Genomic DNA, 24,326 nt, shown 5'->3' on the forward strand with positions numbered 1-24,326 from the left:
TCTTGACTGCCAGAGTAATATATTCTTTTTAAAAAACTATTTTTTCAATATAAAGTAAAATACAGATACAGAAAGCCACATAAATCAAATATACAGCTTAGCGAATTTATCGTAAGCAAGAAACCACCACCAGATCCATACTTTGCTAGCAAGAAGCCGTCCACCTACCTTCTAATCATCCCAATTAGAGTCCTTGCCCCAAAGTACCCATGATTCTGCTGTTTACAGTCATCACTTGCCCTACATTTCATTATGGTTTGATCTCTAAGTTTATTCCTAGCATTAGAGTTTAGTGCTGTTCACTTTTAAATAGATCTTTTATTATATTTATATATCTCTTATTTAAAAAGCATGTCTCTTTTCCTTATAATTTAGCTGATTACATACTCATGGTGAAATTAAACACGTCCCTCTGTACTATATCCCGAGCACTGGCAGCTGGCCCCAGCAGTTTGATCCGTCAGATTTGACCCCTTCTGGCAAGGCTTTGGGTGTGGAATTCTGTAATCAGGAGGAACATGATGGGTGACCGCCACTCATTTTTACTCTTTAACAGTTGATGAGGAACAATGCTCAGATCAATTAATTCACTGAGTTACAAAACTGTGAATATTCTATCAGTTTGTTATTTATTAGACCAAACAAATTTACAAGAGGACACTTCTCTTCTATTTGGTTGCCTAGTGATAGAGTTTTGTTTGATTCTTTCACTGTTCTTTATCTACGTTTTCAACATAATTGGTTCCCTGTCATGCTCAGAATGTGACCAAACTTTTATTTTGAATATCAGTAAAACTCATGGATGTAAACATATTTGATGGGTTTTAATCTATTCTATTCGTATCCTTATTGAAGCACAATTTGTCCCATCTTGGGCTCTGGGGTCTTTTGATTGGACTTCCATCTATCTGGAATGATAAAAGGCTTTAGACTCATAGTCTACATTTCTTGCCCCAGATCTGGAATTCATCAGTAATACAAAATTCACAGGTTTATCATATAGGAAATAAGATTTCAAAGTCATAATCCAGCCCTACAGATTCTCAGTACTACTGGGGTGGTTGGTGGTCACTGTTTCTAGAGCCAGGGCACACACTCATCCACAGTAAGATAAAATATCTTGAGTTCATTCTGATATTTCAGATTCAAATTCAGGACTGAAGGCTCCCCCATCCCTTCAGTTCTTCTTTATCACCTCTCTCTTCTTTCTTCCACACTGAGAATCCTGGTCCTTAAGGGCACAGAGCATGATAGCATTGTTACTGCTTCCTGAATCATGTTGAATCCATACATAGTGGAACCACACACTGTCTTGTCTGTCCCTGTCCCTGTGATTGGCTGAAGATCTGACATTGTTATGTTGTCACGTCCTAGGTTCTCATTGGCTGATGGCTGAGTTTGGGAAGAAGAATGCCAGTTCTTTCTTCCAAGCCCTGCTCGTCTGGAAGCTCCATCAAAACCTGTTCAGCATCACAGTAACCTGCAAACCTCCACTGACAGGTAAGTGACAAGAACAGGAACACTCACTCCATGGTACATTGTAACATGTAACGGGTTCAGAGTAACAATAGTGATAAAACCACTGCCATTAAGTAGATTCAGTCACCTTACTGGTCAGAGTTTCCTTAGGGCTTCTGAGACTTCAAATTCTTTTTCCTGAGGAGCAGCTCATGGGTGTGAACCACTGACCATGAAGTTAGCAGCCAATGCTTAACCCACTGTGTCACCAGGGCCCCCTAACAAATAAAATCCAATCCCCACTGCAATCCAGTCAGTTCCTACTCATAGCGACCCTACATGGGGTTTTCGAGGCTATAAATATTTACTCGAGCAGAAAGTCTCCTCTTTTCCCCAGAGAGTAGCTGGTAGGTTTGAACTACTAACTTGGCAGTCTGGTGCTAATCCTCTATCGCCACCAGAGTTCATTAACAATATTATCATTAATTATGATAACTGGCAACAAAATCTTTTGCTACGTGCTATCCCCATTTCTCACCCTTAATTTTTTATAGCTGTACTACCTACAATGTAGAACACATAGTTGTTTTATATATTCTATTTCTTTTATCTTTAGCTTTGGCACTATAAATGATTATGTATTTAGTGCTCATTACCACTCCTGACTTGCCATATTGAAGAACTCCATTGGCAAAACACTGAATGATGCAGAAAGCACCCAAAGAAGATGGAAGGTATACACAGTCTTTATACCAAAAAGAAATGGTCAGTCTTAAACCACTTCAAGAGTAATCATGTGATCAAGAAGCAATGGTACTGAAGGAAGAAGTCCATGGTGTACTGAAAAAAAAAAAATCAAGGCTCCAGGAATAGACAGACTACAGACAGAAATCTATTAACTAACAGTGCACTAGAGGCACTCATCTATGCCAAGAAATTTGGAAGACCAAATGGCCAACCAAATGGAAGAGATGCATGTTTGTGCCCATTCCAAAGAGAGGTGTCCAAAAGGAAAGCAGAAACCATCTAACAACATCATTATTATCACATACAAGTAAAACTTTGTTGAAGTGAATTCAACATCGGCTACAACAGTATATCAATAGAGAGTTGTCAGAAACTCAACCAGGACTCAGGAGAGGATGAGGAACGAGGGATATCACTGATAGTGTCCGATGGATCTTGGCTGAAAGCAGAGCCTACCAGAAAGATGTTTACTTGGACTTAACTGACTATGCAAAGGCTTTTGACTATGTGGATCCTGACAAGCTATGAGACTTGTGCAGAATAGGCATTCTAGTACACTTGATTGTGCTCAAGAGGAACCTGGTCACAGACCAAGAGGCAGTTGTTAGAGCAGAACAAGGGGATACTGAATGGTTTAAAATCAGGAAAAGTACACACCAGGGCTGTATTCTTTCACCATACTTATACAGTCTGTCTGCTGAGCAAGTAATCCGAGAAACTGGATGATACGAACTACATGGTGTCAGGATTGGAGGAAGACTCATTAACAGCCTGCAATATGCAAATGATACAACCTTATTTGCTAAAAGTGAAGAGGAATTAACAACAGGAAGAATACATCATGATGAATGGAGAAAAGACTGAAGTTGTTAAAGATTCCATTTTGCTTGGAACCACAATCAACACTCATGGAACAGGAGTCAGGAAATCACTCTATATTGCTGTAGGCAAATCTGCTACACAAAACTTCTTTAAATTGTTCAAGAGCAAAGACATCAATTTGAGGACTAAGGTGTGCCTGACTCAAACCATGATACTTTCAATCGCCTCATAAGCATGTGAAAGTTGGACAATGAATAAGGAAGACTGTAAAATCGATGCATTTGGATTATGGTGTTGGAGACGAATACTGACTTCTAGAAAAACAAACAAATCTGTCTTGTAAGAAGTACAGCCAGAATGCTTCTTAGAAGTCTTGAGGACAAGACTTCATCTATTTCAGATATTTTATCAGGAGAAGGACATTATGCTTGGTAACGTAGTGGGTCAGTGATAAAGAGGAAGCCCCCCAACAAGATGGATTAGCAGTGGCAGCAGCGATGGCCTCAAGCTTAACAATTGTGAGCATGGTACAGGACCGGACAGTGTTTCCTTCTGTTGTGGGCTGCTACGAGTCAGAGCCAACATGACAACACCTAACAACAACAGTCTTCATGTCGATTCATCTGCAGTCATTTGCTTGTTGAAACCTGTTCTCTATTAGATTTCTTAGGAAGGGCTTATGGGCAATATATTCCCTGAGTTCTTACAACTTGATACACTATGTCAAGATAGGTGCATCTTGCTGAATGTAAGTCCTTGATATACATCTTCTTCCATTGTTTCAAATCTACTCCTTTGTCCTTTCATTGTATTGTCTATTTCTGAAATCTTAGCATTAATCTTCTAGATTTTTAGATGCAAGTTTTTGTACTGTTTCAAAATTGGCATTTACTTTGTCTGCCTTTTCTTTCAGTGTTTTCCTGAATTCTTTAAAAAAATGTTTCTGTTTGCCTTGATTTCCTCAATGTTCCTGTCAGTCCTTTGAAGGTACAAATCATTCTTTTGAATTCTTTTTCAGTTGGTTCCATTACCATTTGTGTTTCAGAAACGCTTTCTGGCTCTGTATCTTAGTCATATGTTTGAGCCATTCTCTTGTTTCTTCATGAGAGCTAAAAAAGTCTATAGTCTCTGGGACATTGTGGGGCTGTCATCTTTATTTGTATTTAAATGATGTGTACTTAGGCTCTCACCAGCTGTCTCCTGTGGGAGTAGTTACAGAATGGAAGTGTGTGCTCTATTCTCATTTGCCGTTTGTGTGCCTCAGTTTAGGGTGGGTTTGGCTGGTATTAGCTGCTGTCACTGATTAGGTGGTATAGGAGGTGGTACTGGCTCTTGCCCAGTTGGGGGAGCTGCAAAAGGTGCAATTATGGCTGGACTGTATGGGCTTCGTTGCTGCCTCCTGTCAGATGGGAAATAGAAAGCCAAAGGCCCTTACCAGATGGAATACAAAGGAATAAAATTAACTACATCTGGGGGAAGAAGTGGAGGAAAAGCTCAGTATCATCAGTCAAAGCAAGGCCAAGAGCAAGTTCAGGCTGAAACTGAAGAACACTAAAACTAGTCCAGGAGAGTCAAAATAATGACCTTGAATATATCCCACCTTTAGAGACCATCTCAAGAACAGATTTAGTTTAGCATTGGGCACTAATAACTAGAAACCAGAAGAATTGTGGGATAACATCAAGAATATCATACAAGAAAGAAAACAAAAGGTCACTTAAAAGACAGGAAAGCAAGAAAAGACCACAATAGATGTCAAAAGAGAGTCTGACACTTGCTGTTGTAAACACAGAGAAACTAAAGCAAATGAAAGAAATGAAGATGTCAGAGAGCTGACTTTTTCAAAGTGCAGCTTGAGAAGACAAACTCAAGTATTATATAATGAGACATGCAAAGGTCTGGAGTTAGAAAACCGAGAGGGAAGAACACTGTTGGCATGTCTCAAGCTGAAAGAACTGAAGAAAAATCCACACTACTGAGTTTAGAGCGTGTGGATAATCTATGACCTTTAAAACTTTAAAAACAAGCTAAAACAGCTCTTATTTACACATGCAGAGGATAGCATCAGCTCTACCTTCTACTTCACCAAGGTCAAATGACTTTAGCCTATAGTATTGAAACAATGCCCTTCAAATGTGCTAACAGGTTATTAAACATTATCCTTATAGTGCTATTTATTGTGACTAGGGAGGAATTTTCCAATGGAGGATCATTTTAATAATGCTTAATGGATTATATTTTAGATGTATTAAGTATTGATCAGAAGAAAATACACTGAATAAAAATTGAGAAAAATAGCATTTGACACGAAAAATGTATTTGTAGGAAGTCTTACACACAGAGAAAATATTTCTGATATTGTTTTATTGACAAAACCCAGAAGATACTAAATTAGTAAAATTAAATGAAATAATGTGGTTAACAAGAAAATACTTATCAGCAAGCTTGGGAACAGAAGAATGATACAAAAAATTTAAAGAGTAAGGAGATTATTCCTGCCATTTTTGTGATGGCAGAGAAGGTGGAATTTTAAAACGCTGTTGTTATTTGCAGTAGACAATGTGACACTGGATATGTATCTGAGTTGTGGACAAAGGGAAATACAATGGGCCTGGTGAGTAGGATCCCTGCTATTTGTTTCTCCTGACAGCATGATAATGACAAGAGTGAACGTGGATGGTGTTCCCTTCTCTCTCTGCTATATTCTTTCTGATGCTAGGAACATTTAGACAGGTTGAGGAGAGTGGGGAGAACCTATATTGTGGAAGAGCAAATCTCAGTTCATGTCAGGGCCATGAAGGTGTGCTAATAATGCTGGCTGACCCAGAAATCCTTACTGGGTGGATGCACATTACATGCACCCACACTTGAGTTTGAATCAAAGCTCAATGTAAAAATCACAAAAGTAATTACATTGCAAGTTATATTCTGCAGCAAACCATTGTAGTAACACCAGAATTAATTTTTTAATTGAATATTTTCCTAATTATAATGATGCTTCCAAGAAAGACATAAAACAGCCTTCAAAGAGATGTGTTAATTTCAAGACTTTTTGTTCAGTTAGTAAATTTGATACAAACAAAATAGGCAATTTAATTATTCTGTGGGGGCATATTCTAATTTTAGATATGTAACCACATAGATTTTAAGACTCAACCTAATCATATGTTCTGAATTTCCTCAAATTAACCTCCTGCTGAGAAAGGATTATGTTGCAAAGATTACAATAATATATTTAATTATGTAGGGTGAACATCAAATTAATACACTGAATCAATTGGAAACTTTTTCACTGCTAACATCAATTTGTTACAACAAGGCAGTTATGATTAGCAAATCTTAAAATATGTTGTTAAGTAAGATCTGTTTATGTAATTTTAAATTCACAATTAGACACAATGACTCTGGAGAAGACCCCAGGTGCTTTTGCGTGTTAAATAGTAGATTAAAGTCGACACAGCTAATTTCTTTACTTTCATCTGATTAGTGGTACAACAGCTGTCAACTGTAACTATCTCAGTAAAGCCTTCTAAGGCCAACAAAATGCCTCACTAGATCAAATGGAGGAGACTATTTATCAATCACCACCGCTAATTAGTTTGCAGGACAATTTTTTACTTTTATTGTCTTAGGGAAAGTTACTTTTTGTAAACCTTGACCTAAAAATAGATATTCAAAATTGCATTAAAATAATTGGCCTAGAAATAAAATATTGTTTATTAACAATGAATTGTGTTCTAAATTTTATCCCATGCTTGCAAATTTTGTTTTATTAATGTCTACAGAGCCCTGGTGTGGCGCTGTGGGCTAATGCGTCAAACTGTGAAGTCATTTGAACTGCAAGGTAGGTGGTTCAAGCTCACCAGCTGCTCCTTGGAAACCCTATACTGGGTCGCTATGGGTCGGAATCAACCTGACGGCACTTAACAACAACAACTGAGGACTAGTGGGTTATGTGTTGGGCTGCTAACCACAGATCAGCAGTTTGAATCCACCAGCCGTTCCGAAGGAGAAAGATGAGGCTTTCTGCTTCCCATAAGGATTTACAGCCTTGGAAACCCTATAGAGTGTCTCTATAAGTAGGAATTGACTTAATGGCACACCCCCACGCCACGACCCCCACCACTGAGGACTGTGATGTAGTGGGCACATGAGATGGTACAATGGATCCAACTCTGAGATGTCTACAAATGTTACTGATGGGAAGCTGTTCACTATGGTCATCCTGTGAAAAATATACTCTATCTTTGCCACCTGGTTTGGGGCCTTGAGGAAGGTTATTCAAGGTAAGAACACAAAAACTTGGTCTTTTTTTTTTTTTTAAAAGATGTCATTACTAGATATTTCTTGAATGTTTAACTACAGTTGACCCTTGATGCTTGAATAACATGAGAGTTAAGAGCACTGACCCCTCCACACGGTAAAAAAAATCCACGTGAAACTTTTGACTGCCCAGAACTTAACAACAGCAGAACTTAACTACTACAGCCTTCGATATGGATTCCATCTCAATGTCAAGAAAACAAAAATCCTCACCACTGGACCAATAAACAACATTCTTATCAATGGAGAAAAGATTGAAGTTGTCAAGGACTTCATTCTTCTTGGATCAACTATCAACACTCGCGGAAGAAACAATCAAGAGATCAGACGACGTATTGCACTGGGCAAATCTGCTGCACAGGAACTTTTTAAAGTGTTGAAGAGCAGAGATGTCAGCTTGAGGACTAAGGTGCGCCTGACCCAGGCCATGGTGTTTTCAACAGCCTCATATGGATGCGAAAGCTGGACAGTGAATAAGGAAGATCGTAGAAGAATTGATGCCTTTGAGTCGTGGTGTTGGAGGAGAATACTGAAAGTGCCATGGACTGCCAAAAGAACCAATAGATCGGGTTTGGAAGAAGTGCAGCCAGAGTGCTCCTTGGAGGCCAGGATGGCTAAGCTTCATCTCTCATACTTTGGACATATTGTCCAGAGGAAACAGTCGCTGCAGAAGGATGTCATGCTGGGTAAGGTGGAGGGTCAGAGAAAAAGAGGAAGACCCCTAACGAGATGGACCGGCCAGGTGGCATCATTGATGGACTCAAGTGTGGCAGCGGTAGTGAGGTTGGCCCAGGATCGGACATTGTTGCGTTCTGCTGTGCATGGGGTCGCTATGAGTCGGTTCCGACTCGATGGCACCTGACAACAACAACTGCAGACCAGAAATCTTATGGATAACATAAACAGTCAGTTCATACATATTTTGTTACGACACCCACATAAAAGTTGTATTTTCAATATGAGATTAAAAAACAGATTTCACAAAAACTGCCAGGTTTTTGTCTGATGGCCTAGCTGCAGTAACAGATTCACGAATTTCCTTTCCTTTTTTTTAACAAAGAACCTTAAGTCGGACTCCTTTATCTTGAAATAGCTGGCAACCACAGCTGCAAAATGCAATCTACGAAATATATTAAGTAATTCAGCTTTTTCTTGTGATGCCATGACTCCTCTCTGCTTCTTGGGAGCATTTCCAGCATCACTTGGCACTCTGTGTACGTCCCAGGGTGTTATTCAAGGATTACAATATTGTACTAACCATGATGGAAAATACGTTAGGCCTGCACGAGATCAGTTTTTACGGTGATATGCACTTTACTGGGACACTAACTGTTCACGTGGATATGATTAATGCCACATGGCATTTACAAAAATCTGCATATAGTGACCCCATCAGGTTTAAACCTGTTCAAGGGTCAACCACACAAGTAGTTTTTGGCTTGCTTTTCCCAACTTCTTTTAGGTTCTCTTAGTCATATTTGGCCCCTAGCTTTCTAGGAGAGCCCTGGTGATTCAGTGGGTTAAGTGTTAGGCTGCTAACCAAAAGGTCAGCAGTTCAAACTCGCCAGATGCTCCACAGGAGAACGACGTCTGCTTCTGTAAAGATTTCCAGCTTTGGAAACCCTGTGGAGCAGTTCTAAGCTGTCTTACAGGATCACTGGGAGTCAGGATCCGAGGAACAGCAGGAAGTGGGAGTGGAATATTCTAGGTGGGGAAAAATGCTCTAAGGACCATTTCCTGTAGCCAAGACACTACAAAACCCCCGTAAACCGAAAACCAATATTCAATCAACCAATTACTACTCTACCACCAAATGGGAAAAACTAAAGTAAAACCTCCAGAAACTCACCAGAATGAAATTTTTATGAGCTATCAATGAAATTACACTTTTATTAGTTTAGAATTGTTGTTAAGTGTCACCAAGTAGGTTCTGGCTCATAGCGATCCTGTATAGGGTTTCCGAGGAGTCGCTGGTGAGTTTGAAGCACCAATCTTGCTTGGTGATCAGTGCTTATCTGACAGTGCCACACCAGTGAAAGCTAAATGGTTACATTCTAGAAACAAAAGAACCACCAACCTTGTGATTCAAACCGACCTTATGATTCGTGCTTCTCCTACAGCGACACACCAGGATTCCTTTTTAGGTTCTAATGGCCCCCAAATGTTTATCGTTCCCCACGTACAATCTATAATTCCAGGTCCCCATGCTTTGCCTAGGGGGGTGGTCTTCCACTTCCATTAGCCAAGAGAACTTGGAATTTGTTCTTTAAAACCCAGTTTAGATGTTACGTTCTGTAGCATGCCTTGTAAAGAACAAGCTCCCTGACACTATGGAAAATGGCTTGTTTCTCTCCACCACTCCGCTGCCTGTCACAGTGAGTAAGGGTCAGACGTGGCGTGTGGAAATGTGTAGTGACATAATTGGCTGCCAAAGTGACTGGAGGCCTCTGCTGGTATTTTAGTGGATAAGTCAAGGGATGCACCACACCTTGTAATGTGTAGGACAATCTTACATTAAGCCCCACTAAGAACTACAGGGTCCTCCATACACACCTGCATTTCAGCCTCTGCAACAACTGTATGATAGGAATCCTTCCCCGTTTCTCACATAAATAAAACTATGGCCCAAGTAAATGTGTTAAGAGATACGTTTCACATCAAATACTGGCAAAACTGGTATTTAAACGTTAATGCTAAATTTAAGCCATGAATGCCATATATTCCCTTTCTCTAATTCTAAATACCAGTGTTTCTGGCTTGAATTCTGGAACCAACCAAGTAGGGAAGTGAATACAATCGCAGAAGTAGCTTTCAGTTTGCTTGTTGTTAAGTGCTGTCAAGTTTCTTCTGACTCACAGCAATCCTCCATAGGGTTTCCAAAGAGCTGCTGGTGGGTTTGAACTGCTGACCTTGTGGTTAGCGGTCCAGTGCTTATTCTACAGTGTTACAGTTTCAGCCTAGACTATAGTAAGTGCTATATTCTGACACGTATGTATAATATTTGCTATTACAATCCCTATCCTAAGTCAGCATTTCTCAAGAATCGAAGTCCCAATACACTTCTCAAAGTGACAGAAGATGAGAGGGTCCCAAATCAAGAACCAAACCCAAACCAAACCCAGTGCTGTAGAACTGATTCTGACTCATAGCAACCTTCTACAGGGTTTCAGAGGCTGTAAATCCTTATGCAAGCAGAAAGCCGCATCTTTCTTCTGGAGCCAATGGCGGGTTTAAACTGTCAACCTTGAGGCTAGCAGTTCAGCGCTTATCCTATGGGGCCACAAGGGCTCCTACAACAAGGAAAAGTGTTACCTAATTATGGAAGTTCTGTGGAGTGTTTTCAGGAAGATTCTGTTGCAGTATTAGAATGTCTAGCACACCAGAGACTTGACAATCAGCAGTTCTACAGCTACTGGCACTCCCCCCACGGGAATACTGCAGATTTCAGAAAGGATATTAGTAAGAAACCTGGATTCACCTAAGAGACATTAGCTGTAGAACCAGCTTTGCTGAAATGCATCAATTTGAAAACGTAAGAGAGATTGATATTAACATGGACTCAAACAGCAGTGCAGAAAAACTATTCTGTTTATGGAATCATGGAATTTGATTTTCAATAAAGCAATTAGCTGATCTCTGGATCAATAGCTAGGCCCGATAAGAGTGATTCCCTGGAGAAGACCTATACACAAAGGAAATGGCAAGCAAGCCTCAGACAAGCTGCGATGTCCCAGGAGTGACTGAACAGTGATATTTCAAGTTACAGACATTCTAAAGTAACCAGAAATGCTCAGCTAACAACATATTACTTGAGTGCATTCTAAATGAGAAGAAAATGCCTTAATATTGACTGGGCTAAGGGGAAAGTCTCAACGTTGCAAACAAGAACTCACAGTCTCCTAGTGCAATGCTTTCCCGTATTATGTCCTCTCCTGAGTAGTATTACTGGGACTATAGGTAAAACAACACCATCATAAAGTTTAGCATTTCTTATTGAGTGAGGGACAGAGGAGTAAGTGATGATACATTAATCTATGCATTTAGTACTCTCAGCATATACCATGATTAGGCATGGTGTTGTCGAGTTGGTTCCAACTCATAGCAACCCTGTATAGGGTTTCCATGGAATGGCTGGTGAGTGTGAGTTTGAACCACTGACCATGTAGTTTAAACTGACCTTGTACTTTATCCAACAATGCCACACCAGGACTCCATGATGAGGAACAGAAGTTGAATATTACGGAGATATTATTTGGTTTCACTAGGAGAAACAAAACTGCAATTCTGAAAAAGCTTGCCCTGATATGAAATGATTCAACTCATAGCGACACTATATAGGGTTTCTGTGCAGTGGCTGGTGGGTTTGAATCACTGACCTTGGGGTTCAAACTGACCTTGTGGTCCAGGGCATTATCCTCAAGCACCACACCAAGAGCCTCTGATATGATACGTTGTTGTTAAGAGCTGTCACGTCAGTTCCAACTCTTAGTGACCCTGTACAGGCTTTCCAGGGAGCAGCTGCTGAACTTGAACTGCCAATCTTGTGGTTCAAACCAACCTTGTGGCCCAGCGCATTAACCACAGCACCACACCAAGATTCATACCAGTGTTTTTTTTTCCCTTCTGTTTAGCACTATAAAATGATTTAACTAACAAAAGATCATCTCTCTTTTACAAATGCTTTTTCTTTCTTTCTTAGCAGTTATAACCATGATGTTAAATCTAATAATCTGTAGAGAAAAAAAGGCATATTATTCAATTTTTAAAACCTCAACAAGACTTCATCTTGATAAAGCTTTATCTTGTAGCTACAGCATTAAAGTTCTGAGTTGCAGCATGCGTCCAGGATTCTGGTGGAAGTAGGTATGTGGATAACTGCTATTGTAATCAATCTTCTCACTTTTTAAATATCTTAACTTCACCTTGGAGATCCTATACAGGGTCACTGTGAGTCAGAACCGACTCAACGGCACTTGACAACACCAACAAAAGCGACCTTCAAAATAGACAACAGACTTAAATTTTCAGAAAAAATAACTGGTGAAATGACTGTGCTCCCCAAGAGCAAACTGATTTCTATTAAAAAGTTGAACTATGGCCTCAAGCCTCATAGGCCAGGATTGTGAGGAAATATACTTTTCAGTTGTTTATAGACAGAGGACAATGTTATTGGGCTTCAAACTAAGTCCCAACCATAAAGTTGATGATGAAACAAATCAGTTTGGGACTCAAAGCCTTCCAATAAAGGGACATGTGAGAGTTGATATAAAATCAAGCTACAAAGAATATTAGTACTGTAATTTGTTCTTTAAGAACTTACGCATTATTCTTAAAGATTTACACATAATGCATTTTCCTGTCTTGTATTCTGAAGGTAAGCACTTTACTTTACAGTATGCTGCTTTACCTTAGGATCCAGAGACAGCATGCTTTATGTACATCATTTTCTACATAGTCTGCAAACTGGGGTTTGTAGAACAAAAGGCAAGTTCAGCTAGTCTCAGCTTGCATGAACAGCATTTACTGTTCATAAAGAACTATACTCTAGAGAACTTGAGGAGCGTGCTTTCTCTCTTCATTGCTGTTTTAAACTATGGGCATTTGTTCATTCTTCCTTGATATGAAGGAATTTAGAAAAACAACTCTGAGGTTACAAGACAGACTTTAGAGGACAAACAGTTTCAATTCAATCTAGAGTTAGGAAGATCTTTAATATTTGCATTTAAAAGTATCAGCCTCTTTTGTTTGGAAGGGACAGAAATCCAGTAGAAATAGTTCAAGTAGAAAGAACTGTTGACTGTAAGGCTATTGGGAACTTTGCTATGAATTGGGAGAAAATGAGCAACTCGACCTCAGGAGGGGCAGGAACAATGCCAGCTCTGTGGATTGGACCCTCTCTCATTTCCAGTCCCCTTCCCTCTCATGAAGTAGCTCTGGTCGCCTTTCTCCACCCCCAAACAGCCTTCTTTAGTCCTGCTAAACTCAGAGCACAAGCAAATAAACCTTGTAACAGCTACATTAGATATTACTCTACATGATTTTTCAAGTACAAATACTAAAGAAAAAACAACTTGAGTTTTGTAAATTCCTGACAGAGAAACTTGAATGGCCTAGTTTGACTTTTGTGGTGCTATAAGATAAGCTCTCGAACATAAGGTTGGTTTGCACTGCAAGGTCAATGGTTCAAACTCACCAGTTGCTCACTGGAAACTCTATACAGGGTCGTTATAAATCGGAACCAACTTGATGGCACTTAACAACAAATTCTTCATTGTTGGTCAGTCTACAAATTGCTGTTGAATCAAATGTCCACTTTTACTTTAATCACCAATGATCTTTAAGGGAATCATCACATGGCATAAAAAACAGTTGCTTAAAAAAGGCATGGGTACAAAGACTACAACAAGTAGTATTCAGAACATCCTGAAAAAAGGAAATAGCAAATAGGAAGGGAGCTAAGGTGGACAAGCTAAGACAAGAAGAAAGATTACCGAGCAGGAAAGGAAGTTCAAAGTGAAGATTGACGGTGTTGAAGAGTGTTACACATTTGCAGAGAAAGGCCAAGATTTAACACTAGATGAATCCCAAAGAGAAGAGTGAAGGGAATCAAGAAAATAGAAAAGGAATCTTTCAGACAAACAACAGGCAATTTTACAAAGTGAACAATTAATAAGATCTGTGAAGAATGGATGTCTTAGAATAATCAACCATACAAGACCAACACAGCAGCATTTGTCACACCATAAAGTTCAGAAGGCAGGAGGAAGTAGGAAAGAAGGGTAACTGTCAATGTTCCCATTTACAGGGTGGAAGGGTAGAGAGCGGAGAACACTGTTACAATGAGGGCATCACAACCAAGGTGTATTGCTGAATGGAAAACGAATTTGCTCTGTAAGCTTTCATCAAAACCACAACAAAATGAAATGAAATGATGGAGCAAACTGTCGAGCAGAGAGGTCAAGCAGTTCAAGAAACCAAGCTTGCACACATTGGATATGTAGCCAACATTCTTTCCTTCCTGAAAAGTCTTGTGTATGCCACTAGTTGTTGTTGTTAGGTGCCATCGAGTGTGACTCTAAGCACAACAGAACGAAACACTGCCCGGTCCTGGGCCAACCTCACCATTGTTGCCACGCTTGAGCCCACTGATGGTGCCACTTTGCCAATCCATCTCGCTGGGGGTCTTCCTCTTTTTCTGTGACCCTCCACCTTATCAAACATGATATCCTTCTCCAGTCATGACTGGTCCCTCCTGACAATATGTCTGAAGTGTGAGAGATGAAGTCTGGCCATTCTGGCCTCCAAGGAGCACCTGGCTGCACTTTTTCCAACAGCGATCTATTGGTTCTTTTGGCAGCCATGGTACTTTCAATATTCTCCCCCAACACCATAACTCAAAGGCATCAATACAGTGGCTTTTATACAAAGGTAATGCAGTAAGCTACTCCTAATGTTATTTAGAGTTTATATAGATCCAATTCTGCATGACTATAAACTTCCCAAGGGAAGAGTCTATTTTGAATGGTTTCTAGACGTGTCGATCACATTCCCATGTTCATGTGTGCATACAAGTGTTCCCAAGAATGGAATCCCTGTAAGACCATTACCTGGGACATCAGGAATAGAAGCTTTAGGCTATTTACCTATTCTGAAACACAACTGAAAATCTTTTCCACTACATGAACTGCATCAACAGATATGGAAGAGCAATTCTGAACACTCTCTCTGCCACTTGGAAAGGCTGCAGTCATGACCCCAAAATGACTGCCTTAGGGCTCCCAACCCCCCTATTCTGGCCCACAGACATGGTGGCAGTGACTATGAAGAATAAATTAATACAAGCAGAAACTCAAACACAGTGCCTAGCAAGGAGGAGACACCCATACATGCTAGTTTCTAGCTCATCAACTCAAAGGACAAGTAAATGCAAAATTGCTAAGTGAATAAACTATATAAAGTCACAAGTTTTATTTTACTTTGGAGAATAAATTTGTGATGTTGTTATTGTTAAGTTCCGACCCATCAGTGATCCTGTATAGGATTTCAGGACCAGCTGGTGAGCCTGAACCACCAACCTTGAAGTTCAAACCAACTTTGAAGTCCAGTGCATTAACCCACAATGCCACACAAGGGCTCCATATCTTGTTGTATATGACCTTTGTAATATGCAAAATTCCATCTCACATCACTCTAAACTTACTTTATATTAGTCAATGACTATTGCTTTGTCTGTGTTGTTGTTGTTGCTAAGAGCCATTGAGTTGGTTCTTACTCATAGCGATCCTATATAGGGTTTCCGAGGAGGGGCTGTTGGGTTTGAACCACCAACCTTGCGGTTAGCAGTCCAGTGCTTATTCTTCAGCACCACACCAGGACTTCTTCAGTGGTGGTGGTGGTTATGTGCCATGGAGTCGGTTCTGACTCATAGCAACCCTGTACAGGGTTTCCGAGGCTGTAAATCTTTAGGAGAGCAGAAAGCCTCATCTTTCTCCCACGGAACAGCTGGTAGTTTCTAACTGCTGACCTTCATGTTCACAGCCCAATTCACACTGGTTTATTACAGACAGAAAAATGCATGTCCCATAAAGTAAAAAATGGAAGTTCTAATAATTTGTTTGCTAAGATTAGGTATACACTTCATAAGTGTCAAAAAAGTGGGAGGATCTATTTTTAATCATAGATTAAAATGGAAGCAGACATAGCTGCTGGTGTGCACTGATACGGGCAAATTGCAGGCCTTTGGCCCTCTTAGTAAGTAGTAGTTATTGATACATGATACACTCACAAACTCACCAAAATTTAAAGACAGAGTTAAAAACAAATATCACCTAAAATCCAGCTAACTGAGTGGTTAAAATCAGGGGACTCTTATTTGACAGAGATGTAACCACCTTGTCAAATATTTGATGCCAGTATACTGTCACTGTGGAGTTCTGGTATGTCGCTGTGGGTTAATGTACTGGATAGCAAAATTGGTTCAAACTGCAAGGTCAGTGGTTCAAGCTCACCAGTCGCTTCTCAGAAACCCTATACAGGGTTGTTATGGGTTGGAACCGGCTTGACGGCACTTAACAACTACAACATGCTTTTACTGCTTTACTTTAATTCCTCAGAGAAGGAATTCACTCATGTATTCAAAAAATATTTACTATGGTTTGCAAATAATGTATTTACTACTGTCTTTGAACCCAAGCAATTGTAGTGTAGTTGGGGAGATGGTAGCACTTGGTGAGCTAGAATCCAATGAAGTGCTGAACTGAACAGTTCCCTGATCTGCTTGATGTGTTTTCATGGATTAAGATGACAACACTAATGTTCTACAGATCAACATTAGGGCTAGTACAGAGTTAGAAAAGAACAAAACTTAGAGGCATAAATCAGGGATCAAAAGGATCTTGACTGGCTGGTCTAAAATGTACCAAGATGAAGTTTGGATTCAGGGTAAAAAAAAAAAAGTACAAATAAAATTAATAGATTATGGCTTCTCAGAAGTCAAAGTGACAAAGATTTAGAGATTTGAAACTCAGTAATTAAGTAGTATTTAAAACTCAGTAATTATGGAGCTCTGTTAGCTTAGTGGTTATGAATTGGGCTGCTAATCTCATGGTCAGCAGTTCAAAACTACCAGCTGTTCCACAGGAGAAAGATGAGGCTTTCTGCTCCCGTAAAGATTTACAGCCTCAGAAACCCTTTACAGTGTCACTATGAGTCAGAAGTGACTCCATGGCACCTAACAACAACAACAACAATTAAGTAGTATAATTGTACAAGCAAAATACCAACAACAACAAAAACCACTGATATTAACTAAGTACTTTCTTTGTGCAGGGAACACAAACATGCCTTCAATGCTCATGACCATCTCACTGAATTGAAGTTCTGATACAACAAGTAACGTGGCCCAAGGTTACACAGGTAATAAATGAGAAACAGGGATTTCAGTTCAGATCTGTCTGACTCCAGGGTTTATGCATTTTCAACTATACCATGCTCTCTGTTTAACTGTGTTTATGAAACTTTATTTTCATACTTATTCTATATAATATTATATTCAGAAGGACAAGGAAGAGAAGAAACAGGAGTTTGATTAGTTGCCCAACAGAACAATGTAAAGTAGCTAGGAAAGTTTAAGTACTGGCTCCTTCATTTTCCTTTTTCAAGAATTAGGAACACCAAATAAATAAAAGGCAACTGACTAGTGACCATTTTTGATGGCCCCCAGAGTTTGCTGGCTTCTCGGTGTATTACAACATCTTTGGCTGTAAAGGGCTTGGAGATGTGGAGTGCCAGTGAGCGACAACTCTTATTTTATTATCATCACTGCTGTGTAAACATGCTATGAAAACACAAGGTTTTGGTCACAGCCGCCAGTCATAGCAGGTCTATCTTCTTTACATAACATGGGGTGTTCCTTATGCTCACAGAAAATGACAAACCACCCTTTCTTTTCATACATTAAAAGTGATGTTAAACAATTATCAATAGCCTAAATCAAAGGAAAAGCTACACTGTGTCACTCATTCTTTTGTGCTTGTCTTCAGCAATTAAAGATTAGAGGCAGAACAATGTGATCCTTCCCCAGAGTAGATCCAACATGAAGTGAAAAGTGTCTTGCTTCAGGGTGCTCTTTCTTGGCAATGCAGGCAATTAATTCTACTGGAGCACATTTGTTAAGAAGGTAGATTTGGGAAAACTCAGTTCTCTCAAAGATATCTTGGGAAGGATTAGAACAGTTTTGTGGGCTTTCCCTGCTTCTGACAGGAGCAAAACAACCCACCTGTTGTTGTTAAGTATCAGTGAAAACACATCAAGCAGATCAAGGAACTGTTCAGTTCAGCACTTCACTGGAGTCTAGCTCATCAAGTGCTACCATCTCCCCAACTACACTGTAATTGCTTAGGTTCAAAGACCGTAGTAAATACATTATTTGTAAACCATATGACATCTTAATAAATATTGTTTTAATACATGAGTGAATTCCTTCTCTGAGGAATTAAAGAAGTAAAAGCATGTTGTAGTTGTTAAGTGCCGTCAAGTTGGTTCCAACCCATAGTGACCCTGTATAGGGTTTCCGAGGAGCATCTGGTGAGCTTGAACCGCCGACCTTTCATATGGCTTTGTTGTCTGACGCATTAATTCACAGCACCACACCAGAACTTCCAACCCACTGTTGTTGTTATATGCCGCGGAGTCGGTTCTGACTCATAACAACACTGTACAGGGTTTCCGAGGCTGTAAATCTTTATGGGAGCAGAAAGCCTCATCTTTCTCTCACAGAACAGCTGGTAATTTCAAACTGCTGACTGTGCGATTAGCAGCCCGATTTGTAACCACTATGAGCCCCAACCCACTAGAGACTTAAAAAGTGTTCTAAAATTTCAATTTTCAGAAGTGCATAAAAATTCTCCATGTCATGTTTTGCTTTTTTTTTTTAAAGACACAGGAAGAAAAATCCCATGCAGAAAGTTATGCAGCGGTAATTATAGGAAATTTCTGGGGTACAGGTACATTGTGCTTTGTGAAAGTGCGCTTTATGCTACTACTCTTTAAGGAATGACCAACGTTAGTACCTGTTTTGGTAACAAGAAATCTGAAAAGGATTTTTGCTTTTACCAAACAAGGTGGAAAGTGAAACCAGCACTCAGTATTCTTCAGTGTGTGGTTAATGAGGACCCGTGCACCCTGAGCAGTGGAGGGTCGTCACGAGACTCCTGCCCTGGGAAGGATACTCAGCATCAAGCCCCCATGGCTCTGAAGTCTGTCTGTGTGCATGATAGGTTAGAACCGTTTCAGGTTTATGAGCTATTTGGTATGATTCGGTAGGTCATCTTTCAGGTCTGGGAATGCTACACAATTTTCCTACATAAACGAATGTTAATTGTTTCTTTGTCTATGCTATTTCAACTTATCAAAGATTTCCTAGGAACACTGTACTCTCAGGTGGTGGGGGAACCAGTACTACTGGAGTGCAAAGTCAAATGGGCAAAGTGGTGAGAGAGAAGGCGCAGGGAGCTTTGTCCACTCACATGGAGCTAAGAGAGGCAATGGCAGTGGCAGCAGGTTTATAGTCACAGGACTACCCGATGAGACACGTGGTAACTATTACTGTTGTCTTTGTTAAGTGCTGCCAAATCAGGTATGACTCATAGCGACCCTGTATAGAGCTCCCAACGGGTACCTGGTGAGTTTGAACCATCAACCGGGTGGGTCAAAGCAACCCTGTGGTCCAGTGCATTATCCTACAGCGCCTAGACAGTGGCTTAAACTTCTCAAGTTCTTTTTTTGAATCACTGAGAAAATGAACAATGCTGGATATTAAAACCCAGCCTGTCTATGGAAGAGGCAAGAACCACCACAGGAGGCAGAGACCAGCATGCGCTAAGATGATAGAGGCTCCTGGAGCTGACAGGTCAGAGTAACACGGTGGGCCCAGGGGCTCTGGAAGGCTCATGACCAGAGCAAGGGTATGTCAGGAGAATGGCTGGAAGAGAAATATGACTTAAGCCACCAACTCATGGCCACTGCATCAGGGCACTCGGATTCTCCCCCTCAATTGACAGAGCTGTGGGATTCCTCTGGCTGTCTCCGAGTAAGCTCCCACAGCTTCCATCCTCCAGGCCCGGGACGTGAGGCTCTGGACAGGAGACTCTTCAGCGCCAATGCCAGGTGCCCACAGTGCTGGCCTCACTCAGTAAACAGTGCCCAGTGCGAACACGACTTCGTTAGCCGAAGGTGAGATGAAGAAAGGAGCTCCTGATGCTGGCACGGTGGGCAGCGGTGCTCAGCAGAAGGGCACCACACCACTCTGGACTCTCAGGATGCCACAGCCTTTCTGAAAAGGATGTCTTAATTTGTGCGTGGACTCCTGGTATGGCGCTGTAGGATCTGCACTGCACAGAGAACCACAAGGTTGGCAGTTCAAATCCACCAGTCGCTCCTTGGAAACCCTATATAGGGTCACTATGAGTCAGAACTGACTCGACAGCACTTAACAACAGCAACAGTTCTTGCTTAGGAGTCTTGGTGTGGCACGGTAGGATAAGCATTGGACTAGTAACTGCAAGGTTGGCAGTTCAAACCCACCAGCCGCTCCTCATAAATCCTATACAGGGTCGTTAAGAGTCAGAATCGGCTCAAGGCACTTAAAAGCAATGATTGCTTCAAAGGAGCCCTGGTGGCACAGTGGTTAAGCATTCAGACTCTAATTGCAAGGTCAGCGATTCAGACCCACCAGTGGGAGAAAGATGGAGACTGTCTGGCCTTGGTAAACCTCGGGCGCAGTTGGGACTTCGTCCAACAGGGCTGCTACACTTTGTAATTGTTTGGACAGGACATCATAATAACAATTCTTGCTCAGGTCACTTTAGGAGCTGTGCTCCCACAGAGGAGCAGCAGAACCAGGTGCCTACTGGAGAAATGGGCATCAAGCTTAGCAGTTAGGTAGCTTAGTGTCACCCACGTTGAAGGCTACGAAAAACCCAACAAAACGAAACAAAAAAACCCCTAGGTACATTTAAGATGAACAGTATGCATTATTAACAGCTATCAGAGCAGTGGCACTAAGAATCAAATATTCTTTCCTTTTCTATCTCAAATATTTATGATCCTTCCTTCCTGCTGCCAATTAATATACACAGAGTAAGGAGGGCATGCCAAGCCACACACTGTAAATAAAGTCCACTCTGATTTTTAAAAAGAAAGTCTCGAGTTTGAAAAACCTCTCTGCATGTGCTTTCTGCTACACAGAAAACGACCCTGACCTTTCTTCATGAATCGACTTTGTCAGTACGGGAACCCACATTAACTTCAGTGTCAGAGATTTTGTATTTAAAAATATCTCATGTCAAGTAGATACTACTATTTGAAACCGGGTGCAACTACCCGTATTACTAAAACTTTCACATTTATATAACACTAGTTACACAAAGAGCTCTCATATACACTGTTCCCCTGCCCCTAGGAGCAGTGTAAGATGACTATGATGACTTTTCACATTTCCAAATAAGAAAACAGCTACAATGAGCCCAAAGCACTTGCTTACATGCTCCCAGCTAACAACTCAACACTAGACGTTAAAAAGGAACCTAGTTTTGTCTGAAACCAAATTAATAATGGCAAATTCTATTTTACTAAAATATCTTTCAGGAAAAACTTGTTGGAATCTTCTTTTCCTATTGTGCCCAATGGACAAATGAAGCATTCAGTTTTATACAGCTAAATAAATATTTAAATGTTTTCTCAGTGATGTAAGTTGACTTTTATCACAACCTTTCATTAAAACTATTCAAATAAGTCTCCATATAATGTCCAGAAATGAAGCTACAACTCAAATATATAATACTTCTGAAATACTGCGATATACCTCGATATTCCAGGCAGCCAGGGACCAAATAATGATTTGTGAGACTAAGAAAGCAGATCTTAGGTCTACAGGCAATGTAGGGTCCCGATGACAAAGAGCAATTTATAGTTAAAGACCAAACTGCAATTCAGTTCCCAGCAATTTGGCTGGGAATCTAGACTAGGGAAATTTTGGCCTCAGACTGCAATTCCTGTATGCAAGGGACTTCTTCAAATCTCACAGCTCAGGCCTTTGTTAATGGACTTAGTCACGTCTTTTTTGCATTCAATGCACAAGTTACCTTTCTGTTACTACTGTTCCTTTTTGTTCACTTTCTGGAAGCATTTAGAACTGCCTAGGAGTTCATCATTTCTTCTTGACTTAGGATGAGAACAGGTCATAGACCAAAGAGATTTCCTTTATATGGTTTTTTAGGCTCAATTTGAATTTTGTAAGTGAAGTTGAGCACCTCTGTTTTTCTCCCTAATGGGGAATGTAAGCTATTGCTATTCAAGCCTGAGTACACACACAGCTTTTTTTTTGTGGTCCCCCATATGGAAACCATAGGGCAGAAATGACTCATAAATGAAACGTGAAAGACAGATTAAAAAACAATACTTACTTAGGTGGAATTCGTGAAACTGTGTTCACATTTGTGACTGGACCCACTACTTGAAGGATGTGCTCAAGGGCTGTTAATCCACCAGCAACTTGAAATGCAATCTGATCTGCCACATTCTAGACAGAAATACAAATACAAGTTAGCCCAATTTCCCAAGCACAAAATTATAACCAAATGAAATATGTAGTTGTAGTCTGAAGCATTCTGCGTGCTCAATTATTCCACCAATACATACTGAATGCTTACTCAGTGCTAAGACTTTAGGTCAACAGTACTGAATACAAAAGACATAACTGTCCCCAGTGAAGCTTGAAGACAAGTGGATGATACCAACACTAATCAAATGGTTACAAATAAAGTGATTTTAATTAAGTATCTTGAAGAAAAATTAAAGGTGGCATGGCACTGTGGGTTAATGCACTAGACTGCAAAGTTAGTGTGAGTCACAAAATGTGGTTCAAGTTCACCAGCTGCTCCTTGGAAACCCTATACAGGGTCGCTATGGGTCGGAACCGACTCAATGGCACTTAACAACAAGAATAAGAGGGGAACCAATTATACATTGGGGAAAAGTCAGGACAGGTTTCTTCTGAAAAGTTGAGGTTTTAAGATACGTGAAGGAAAGGGGAAAGAGGAGAAGCCTTCCAGAAAGAAGAAAAAATATTTTATAGAAATATTTTTCAGCAATTCTTGTAAAAAAAAAAGTTCATTTTATAATCATAATTAGCACCTAAGAAGATAAATTGATTTCCATGTAGTATTTCCTCTACTGGGAATTTTTTCTTCAGCAATACCAGATAATCTAATATTCAAACATCTAGCTGTATCTTTTTTTTAATACTATTTCAGCTGTTTCAAGAAGACTCTTAAGTAACCATCTCAGCATTTAACCAGCATATGATAATTCCTCTATAATTTAAGAATTGTGTACAATTCTTATGGGAAGGAATCTTCTTCCAAGTTCTTTGCAGTCCTGTGGCATGGGAGTGCAAGAGTGATCCTATGCTACACTATATTCTTACTCTAAGCATACACAGAATCACTGCAGCATCTTTGATTTAAAAAAAAAAAAAAGCAATCCTCCCATTACAACAATACCTGATATATTTTTTATTAGCATTCTACAGTTCACCAAATCTTAAAACTGCTTTAAAATACAACTCTGCCTGTTTTTTGGAGGGTAAGTATAGGCAGGCTCTGACGTGACACACATGTGACACACGTTTGTCTGATTCTTCTGATGTTCTGAGCACAAGTCTCCATCTGATATGGACTCTAGTACTGGTACACAGTTTGGTAATATGAGTTTGTTAGAGTCAAGTGAATATCTTAAATGTTCAACTGCTCATTCTTTGTGCATAATAAAATATACTTGGAGACTATAACAAATTCATTGTGAAAGCCAGACAAGAATTAATAATTTTAATATTAATAATGTCAGTTATTTTTTGTTATGAATAATGAAAACGTTTCTTTGCACTAACAATCCAAAAACTGCAAAACACAGGTGCTCACTAATTTGCTGTTACAATGCTGTCATGGAGTCTTGATATGACAATGAAGGATAAGCACTGGATTGCACTCCCTGACCCTGGCAGTTCAAACCTACAAGGCAGTCTTCAGAAACCCTACAGAAGGTCTCGATGAGCTGGAACTGACAACAATGTTGTTATGACTCTTTCAATGCTAAGGTGTAAACATAATAATTAAAACCAAAACAAAAACCCACCTTTATATTAACATGTGACATACATAGAGAAAAATCACACTAATCACAATTGTATAGCTGCATGAGTTATGACAAACTGAACACAATTTATAAACTATAAAATTACGGAAAATAAAGTTTTATAACATGACATAATCCCAGCAGTCACCCCAATCTTCTCACCTCTTGACCAAGTATAAAGGCTATCCTGACTATGAACATTATAGGCTCATTTTGTCTTTTTAAACTTGTAAAAATAACATTATACTTTATATATTCTTTTGCACGTAGCTTCTTTTGTTCAA

At 39.9% G+C, this 24,326-nt stretch overlaps 1 protein-coding gene across 1 annotated transcript in view; it reads right to left on the bottom strand.

Moving 5' to 3' along the window:
* SCAPER (S-phase cyclin A-associated protein in the ER) overlaps positions 1-24,326 on the bottom strand; it is a 466,531-nt gene that overhangs the window by 150,981 nt on the left and 291,224 nt on the right. Inside the window, exon 23 of the mRNA XM_006866457.1 lies at positions 22,314-22,429. Coding sequence (XP_006866519.1) covers positions 22,314-22,429 — 116 coding nt within the window. The remainder of the gene's footprint in view (positions 1-22,313; positions 22,430-24,326) is intronic.

The sequence above is a fragment of the Chrysochloris asiatica genome, unplaced genomic scaffold, assembly GCF_000296735.1.
Source record: "Chrysochloris asiatica unplaced genomic scaffold, ChrAsi1.0 scaffold00092, whole genome shotgun sequence".
NCBI classification, from domain to species: Eukaryota; Metazoa; Chordata; class Mammalia; order Afrosoricida; family Chrysochloridae; genus Chrysochloris; species Chrysochloris asiatica.